The sequence below is a fragment of the Poecilia latipinna genome, unplaced genomic scaffold, assembly GCF_001443285.1.
Source record: "Poecilia latipinna isolate Pla-1442-1.1 unplaced genomic scaffold, P_latipinna-1.0 Scaffold2817, whole genome shotgun sequence".
NCBI classification, from domain to species: Eukaryota; Metazoa; Chordata; class Actinopteri; order Cyprinodontiformes; family Poeciliidae; genus Poecilia; species Poecilia latipinna.
Window position 1 is genome coordinate 10,840 of NW_015115433.1, and position 7,960 is coordinate 18,799.

A 7,960-nucleotide genomic window follows, 5' to 3' on the forward strand; every position below is an offset into this window, starting at 1 on the left:
GTGACTCCCAGTGTGAACACATGAATCCTTCTAGTGACTCCCAGTGTGAACACATGAATCCTTCTAGTGACTCCCAGTGTGAACACATGAATCCTTCTAGTGACTCCCAGTGTGAACACAAACACTCTGCTGCTGTTATTCTGCTGATCCAGGTTCTGTTCAGCTCTGATGGAACCAGAACCTGATTTAACTGGTTCAGTTTGACAAGATTTTGTTTGTGGATAAAAAAATGTTGCATATATGAAAATAAAATTCAACATGTTTTTTAGTTGACGATTTTCAGAGTTAATATAATAATAATATCTATTATAATATATTTAGCAGCATAGAAAAAGTGAGACCCCAAGATTAATCCAAAGTTTTCTGATTATATCAAAAACTGTGAGATTGTTTCTGTTTCTTTCATTTGTTTGTTTTTGGTTATTATTGTAAAAGAAAAGAAAAAATATAATTTGTAATTTTTTAAAATATAAATTTCACATGATATGTAGAACATTACAATGTTATTGTCCTTCTCCAGTTCATGTCCTGAACTCTAATCAGATCTGAGGGTCAGACGTTGTTCTATTGTGTTTTTGTCTGTTAGTTTAATCCCTCCAGTGATGGTACAGAGCCACATTAAACCTTATGCCTACCTGGACTGACTTCGATTTAGAGTCAAACTCAAAATTACTATTATTAAGAACATATTAGTAAAATGTAAGAAATACATTAAGCGCTAATATTTTTTTTAGCTATTTTTGTTTGATTTCTGATAATGAATTAATTTATACATTTTAATAAAATACATTTTGTAAACCATTTTATGGATAATGTATAGATTTAACTCCGCTACAGCAGGAAAGAAAAACATGCAGAAAACGTAACGAGTCCAGCCAGTTTTTACTTCCGGTTGGATTCTGAGGCTTTTCGATGCTACCGGATGTAGTCGGCACCTTTGTTTTCTAGTTTATTACTAATGAACTATTTCTGAGTTTATGTGGCACTGCAATGTTAATCTGGCGAGATAATATTCAGATTATTAAAGATTTCTCTGTTGTAAACGATAGCAGTGACCGTCAGCGTGGTTTTATTCTGAAAAGCCCAACCGGAAGTGTGTCGGCAGCAGCGTGGCCAGCTTGCTGATGACATCATGGAGGACCGTCTCTGTCTGCGACATGACTCCTTCAGCCGGAGACGCTCCGCCTAAACCCGCTTCAGTCGGTGAGAAGGAGCCGCTGCTCGGTTCTGGTTCTGGTTCCGGTTCGGGCCGGCGTTACTGGGTCACAGCTCGCTGCTGCCAGCCGGAGCAGAACAGACTAAGAGGACGGACTGACCTGTTGGAGCTGGAGAATTAAAACCAGATTAAACGGAACCATGCTGGCCCGGTTCGGCTGATGTTCTGTGAGTGAAGCTGCAGTTCGGGTCGATCAGACCCACTTAGTCTCATTTTTCATTCATAATTAGCCCCATTCTGATAATTTAATATCTGTGCATTAACAGCTGATTTATTTTGATCCTGTAATCTATGAAGACTCATCCACGAATCATTAAATATTAAAATACCTGGGATAAATATGGAGAGTTGATCAGTTTCTCATGATTAATTTATATCTTACATGTTTTTCTCTATTTCATCCTAATTTGTGTCTAATTGTTTCTTTAGTTCAGGTTGATCTGGTTTAATCTCTGGAAACCTTCAGGAGGCAAAGTTTGTCTGCCTGGTGGTGGTTCATCATGCTGTGGGCCTCGGCACGGTGGTGGTTCATCATGCTGTGGGCCTCGGCACGGTGGTGGTTCATCATGCTGTGGGCCTCGGCTTTGTTTGGACCTCTGGAGATCATCCTGGGTTCTGATTCAGAAACTCAGTGTGAACAGAAAGATTCTTTCCTGAAAGAACTAGTTCAAAGTTCTGATCCATTTGTTCACTAGAACTCACTACGAGAACTCAATAAGGCCTCGGCCCACAGCATCACTCCGCCCTCATGTCTTTTCTAACTCCAGGAAAGAAACGTTCTGCCCTGAATATACAGAGAAAGATTGATCTGATTCTCTGAACAAAGTCCTGATTCTAAAACGACTTTTGATTCTGAACAGATTCCTGATTCACTGAACTGAGTCAGTCAGGGATTAAACTAATCCTGACCTCCAGTGACGTCGTGTTAGCGCGTAGCAGACGTCTGAACAGAGAAAACCCGGTTCCTCTGTTTTAAACATGGGCAGTGAACCGACCCTGAACTTTGGGAGATCCAACACTTCCATGAGAATCGGACCTTATCTTAGAATCGGTACCGGCCAAAATCAGAATCAGCAGGTCGGGCTCGGCGGTCGGATGGGAAGCTGCAGTCATTAGTCACAACATCTCCTGCTGTCATGTGCCTGAAATGCACCGATAAATCGGCAGATTTTCTTAATTCTCTGTAATCTGCAATTGGCCAAATGCATGAGTAAACGACCGTATTCCCTAATCTAATCTGGGTTTAGAAAGTTCTGGAAATCAGCCTGTGGCAGTTCTCGCTCCACTTTTCCAACTTAGTCAGTTTTGCTGGTTGTGATTTTGCTGATGCATTGAAAACAAAATAATATAGAAACAGGCTCATTAAAACGTCGGCGATAGGAACAGATGCATTCAGTCAGGTCATCCTTAAAAAGCCTTAAAATCTCTTAAATGTATTTAAAAATGTAAGTTGGCCTAAATACATGAATCAAGTCTGAAATTTAATCGTTGCAGGACTGATTTCATCTTTATGGAGTTTTTGCTTTTGAGGACTTTTCTGTCAGGCAGTTTGAGTCGCTCAGACGTTTTCATTGAGTTCTGTAGCTCAGTAACTAGCTGCTAATGTACCTTTGCTAGCTAGCTTTGTTTGCATCTATCATAAGTGCAAATTCATCCAAGGTTTGATGGATGACGTTCATTTTTGCCACTGACCCACTTGTGTTGCCAACCCATAACAGCCTGCAGGATCCCAATCATCCCTAATATTTACGGTTTATTTGGTCTTAAATTTGACTGAAGCCAGCAGGTTCCCCGTTACTGCAGACTTTTATCCAGGCTTCCTTAGTGGAGCATCTAGACTAGGGGTGTCCAAAGTGGGTCCTGGAGGCCCAAAGTGGGTCCTGGAGGCCCAAAGTGGGTCCTGGAGGCCCGGCATCCTGCATGTTTTAGTCTCTCCCTGGTTTTACACACCTCCATCAAATGATGCTCATTAGAGGCCTGAGAGGAACATTGACTTGCTGAGGAGGTTGTTCCAACCACCAGGGAGAGAAATAAAACATGCAGGATGCCGGGCCTCCAGGACCCACTTTGGGCCTCCAGGACCCACTTTGGACACCCCTGATCTAGAGGATGAAAGTCGGGTTGCACCTGTTGATCGCCCCAGTTTCCTTCAGTGTTGATCTGTGATGACCAGAAAACTTTAGTCCCTAAATGAACCTTCAGCTGTCAAAGTGAGGAAGTTGAACCGTTCGGTATGAAACGACCTTAACGGTACCAACAGGTTCTCTTCCTGTTCTTCAGGAGTGGAGAGATGCAGCAGAAGTTGTGCTCCAGAGGTTCTGGTTCCTTCCTGCTGGAGAGGAACGGTCAGGCCTGCGGCGCCCTTCCGGACTCCGTCACTTCCTGTGAGCTCCCGTTCCGATGCCCCCGATGCGGCGAGCAGCAGCGGTTCCGCAGCCTGGCCTCCCTGCGGGCCCACCTGGAGTACCGCCACTCCTACCGCTCTCCGGACGTTGTGTCTGGAGACTTCAGCATTACGGGGTCGCTCCCCGACCCGCTGGCGGCCGCCATCGCCTGGCAGGACACCAGCCTCCCGGCCCGCAGGGGGCAGCACGGCGCCGCGCGGCCGCCTCACGTCCGCTCCCTCAGCGACAGCAGAGACAGCGGCTACCTGCACTCCTACGGCGCGGTGAGGAGGCGGACCCAGAGCGTCGGCGTGGGGACGCAGGAGGAAGGGGTGGATGATGAAGATACCGGGGAGGAAGAGGAGGATGGAGAGGAAGCAGAAGAGACCAGAGAAGAGTCAGAAGTCAAACAGTCGGACTCAGGACGCCTCCATCACCTCCAGTTCCCTCCGGCGTCCCCAGACCCGGACCCGGTTGGTGAGTTTCTCCTCCAGCGCGTCTCCTCGTCCACCAGCAGGAAGTTAACGTCTCTTCTTCACTGGCTCCACCAGCGCAGAGCTCCTACTGCGGCCGGGAGACGGCGGCGGCCTCGGCGGCGGTGCGGCGGCGGCTGGCCAGCATCCTGCGGGCCGCCGACGGCACCATGCAGCGGCGCCTGGCCAAGGTCAGCACGGAGCTGGCCCGGACCGACACCGAGCTGCTGTGTGAGCGCGCTCACTCGCAGCACCTGGCCCAGGAGCGGCAGCAGGTGGCGGAGCGGGAGCGCTCGCTCAGCCGGCAGGTGGACGTGGCCGTCATGGTGATCGCCGCTCTGAGGGAGCAGCTCAACGCCTCCGACAGCGAGCTGGAGCGCCGGGAGAGGTAGGGGCCACCTGGGTCCGACGTTCTGACCGGAGCGGGTCAGAGCATCCAGCATCTGGGTTGATGTTCTGCTGGTCTCCAGGGAGGTGCTCACCATCCAGAGGTTCCTGGAGGCCGCGGCCCGCCAGGAGACGAGCGGGAAAGTCCGGATCCAGCGCTTCATCGAGAACCTGCTGGGTCGGATCGCCCTGGCAGAGAGGCTGGTGGAGTATTACCAGGTGAACGGCGGCCCGGCGCCGGGCGACCGCCACAAGGTACAGCAGCACCCCCTGGTGGAGAGCATCAGTTAGCTCAGCGTTTCTCCACCCTGGTCCCCCCCCCCCTGCTCTGCATGTTCTAGATGAGCCTCTGTTCCAGAACAGCTGATCCAAATGACTGCAGGACCATCAGGTACTGCAGAAACCTGTTAATCACCCAGAGATACAATCCAGGTGGCAGAAGGGAAACACCTGAAACCTGGAGGACAGGAGGCCTGAGGTCCAGGATGAGAAACACTGAGTTTGTTGTTTCTCCTTTTTTCCTGCTTTAGATTTGCTGATTTTTCTCTTTTCTAGTCACCCTCCTCTTTATTTAGACTTTTTCTTTCTTATTAAATGTTTTTCTGACTTTTTGTTGTCCTCTTTCAGCAGCAGACTGATGACGGCCGACACAGAATCACTAAAAGCAGGTCAGCTTTTCTTTCTTCATCTGATCAAAATGTTAAAACGTTTCTGACTTCAGGCCGAAACAATCAAATGAAGAACCTGAAGGACGGATCGGTTCGATTTTAATCTGTAGAAACATAAAATAAACATTTTCCTCCGTCATTCTGGACGATGGCGACCTCTGAACCCGTACCCAGACCATGATGGAGCCACCACCGTGCCTCATGGTTGGGTCAGTTGGTTCTGCTGGTTCCTGGTCGGTTGGCGGTTCTGGATCGTCCTCTGACCCGGTCACCGTCTCTGATGTTTCCAGGTCCGCAGGGGGTCAGCTGTTCTCCGGTTTCCATGACAACAGGACTCAGTCCTCCTGCCGGTTCGGCGGCGGGCCTCCGGGCTCCAAAGCGGGTCCGGACCGGGACCGGGAGCGCCAGGAACGCCTGGCCCAGTCCTCCAGGCTGTTCTGCCGGCCAGAGCACAGAGACGACATCTGGAACCAGCAGCGGCGCCGGTCCACCGGGTACGAGGCCTAGAACTGCAGAGACGGCCCAGACAGACGGGCCTGAACAGAACCTCAGCAGAACCGGCTTCCCTCGGTTCCTGTAGGCGTTGAATCGATCCCAGAGTTCTGCTGGTACCTTCTAGTTCTGGATGTTTGTCTGCTGAGGTGAAGTGGACCAGAAAGTAACCCGGTTCTGATTGTAATCAGAACCAACAGAAGTACCAACTGGACCAGGCTAAATGTACCAGCTGTGTTCTGTTCTGGATCAAACCTCTGCAGGGCGGTTCTGGTTCATCATACATCAGCACAAACTGATCGGGTCAGAACCAGAGTATTTATTAATCAGAAACTCTCCCTCCTTCGGTCGAACCTTCTCATTCTGACCCGGTTCTACAGAACCTCCAGGAGTTCTGCATGCAGGCAGCAGATCTTCCTGGTGGATTTCTCTGGGCTCTGTTGCTTTTTCTGTCCGGTTTTCCAGAGGACGGATCCGGATTCAACAGTTTTCCTCTGATCCAGGTTCTGATCCAGGTTCTGATCCAGGTTCTTTGGACCATAAAGATGTGAATCAACATCCTGAGCAAATATTTTCTGTCCAACAATAGATGTCAGCTGTGGTGGGAACATCTCCACTAATGTGCTAATGCGCTAATAGCACAGCTAATTTTTCATTGAGTTTAAACCGTTAGCGTAGCTTAGATTGAATTCTCCAGATAAATTCAAATTTATTCGGCTGTTTATAAACTTTCAGTTGAATAAAATTCAACATCTGTTAAAGTTTTGGTTATCAACTGTTAGCAATTCTTCAAGTGTTCAGACGTTTCCATGCCATTATTTTGAAGGGGTGGAGACAGTTTCCTCTCCATACCTTTTCTCTTTTTCTCCCACTTATCTTTATCGAGCAAATGGCATGTAAACAACAAACAAACAAACATGTTTTTCTTGTGACACATGGTGGGCATCAACATGGTTGAGATTAGCGTGTTAGCTTCCACTAAGACCATGTTGGTTTAGCATTTTAGCATCAGTTTTAGCAAAACAACATGTGGGTAGAGCGCTTTAGCCTTAGCTTTAGCCTTAGCGGAATACATGTTGGTATAGCCATTAACATTATCAGGACTAATGATTATAATTATTGCTTTAGGGTTAGCGTAGCTAACGTTTAGCTAGCGGCGTCCACCACTGGACGTCGGTAAAGACTCACCATTAAAGGTTCTGGAAATCTAGAAATTCACCTTAAAAATCCTTAGAGGTTCTGGAAGAACCTAAAGAAAACCATCAGGACCTTCAGGAGAACGACTGACCCGGTCCAGTTGATCAGACCAGAGAAATGAGTTCTGTTGGATCTGGTCGGGTTGAGAGGTTCTGAGCCCGAACCCGTCCATTAAATGGACCAGGAACCAGCCGGCAGCAGCTGCTGAGGCTGTTTCTGAAATAAACCTCCAGACTGAGGGGAGAGGTTCTGGAGCCGTTCCCTGACCCGGTTCTGGAGCCGCTCCCTGACCCGGTTCTGGAGCCGCAGCAGCAGGTTTCTCTCCTTCAGCTCCGGTTTGGGTCAGGAAGCACCGACTGGTACCGGGTCTGGGTCTGATACATCCTACATGAACTAAATGTTGGTCCAAGGCCCGGTTTGGTTCTGGATTAAACCCAGAAGTGTTTCTAAGATCGGTCAGGCGTCTTAGAGACCAGTCCACTGTTCAGAACCGAGCCCAGAACCTCGGTATCGGTACCAAAATAAAGCAGAACCTGATGGATGCCGGACCCTCTGGATGTTCTCTGGGTCTGAACCGGGCTCAGAACCAGAAACGGGTCGCCTGCAGTGTTTGCGCCCCGATCCGATGAGTCTGTTCCTCCCAGAGTTCTACTGGCGCCGACCCGTGGTTCTGCTGACCCGGTCCTCATCACAGCGTTGGTGTTCAGCTGGTTCTGATGGTCTGATCATAACCATGATCTAGAACCAACAGAACCGGGAGAGAACCAGCCGATCCGGATTGGTGGAAAATGTTCCAGATGTTTCCTTCATTCACACAGATTCTGGTTCCGGTTCCGTGTTTTACTAAATGTTCTGGTTCCGTGTAAATAAAACGACTCGATCAGGTCGAAGCAGAAAAGACAGGAAGGAGGAGAATCTGACAGCTGCACTGCAAAAACACAGAATCCTACCAAGTTCCCTTCCATCCATTTGCTCACACCTCCTGTCCCAGTGGGGTCAGGGGTCACCTGACGGGTCACCTGACGGGTCACCTGACACCTGACGGGTCACCTGATGGGTCACCTGATGGGTCACCTGATGGGTCACCTGATGGGTCACCTGTCCGTCGCAGGACAAACCACACTCGCCTAGGGAGAATGAGAG

General features: G+C 48.9%; 1 protein-coding gene and 1 long non-coding RNA gene across 8 annotated transcripts in view; one reads left to right on the forward strand and one right to left on the reverse strand.

Annotated features, from left to right (window-relative positions):
- Positions 1-1,080: 1,080 nt before the first annotated feature.
- On the forward strand, positions 1,081-7,710 carry znf365 (zinc finger protein 365). 4 transcript variants are annotated; one of them, XM_015021632.1, is made up of 6 exons: positions 1,085-1,383; positions 3,497-4,077; positions 4,152-4,461; positions 4,544-4,715; positions 5,088-5,128; positions 5,419-5,726. In XM_015021632.1, the coding sequence occupies exons 2-6, from the start codon at positions 3,507-3,509 to the stop codon at positions 5,633-5,635; spliced, it is 1,311 nt and encodes a 436-aa protein (XP_014877118.1). In that variant the 5' UTR covers positions 1,085-1,383; positions 3,497-3,506; the 3' UTR covers positions 5,636-5,726. The 4 variants fall into 4 exon arrangements, with proteins under 4 accessions (XP_014877120.1, XP_014877118.1, XP_014877119.1 ...); XM_015021633.1 differs by having other exon boundaries at positions 5,091-5,128; XM_015021631.1 differs by having other exon boundaries at positions 1,086-1,383; positions 4,544-4,720; positions 5,091-5,128; positions 5,419-7,710.
- LOC106939274 (uncharacterized) overlaps positions 6,412-7,960 on the reverse strand; it is a 5,732-nt gene continuing 4,183 nt past the window's right edge. For all 4 annotated transcript variants that reach the window (XR_001422801.1, XR_001422802.1, XR_001422800.1 and 1 more), the window contains one exon: positions 6,412-7,915. This is a non-coding gene — a long non-coding RNA (uncharacterized LOC106939274). The remainder of the gene's footprint in view (positions 7,916-7,960) is intronic.

Excerpts from the sequence above, each read along its gene's own strand:
- znf365 (XM_015021631.1), top strand. The coding sequence starts at position 3,507 with ATGCAGCAGAAGTTGTGCTCCAGAGGTTCTGGTTCCTTCCTGCTGGAG. Across the intron at positions 4,078-4,151 it reads CCCAGACCCGGACCCGGTTG|CGCAGAGCTCCTACTGCGGC; the intron begins GTGAGTTTCTCC and ends TGGCTCCACCAG. Across the intron at positions 5,129-5,418 it reads CACAGAATCACTAAAAGCAG|GTCCGCAGGGGGTCAGCTGT; the intron begins GTCAGCTTTTCT and ends TGATGTTTCCAG.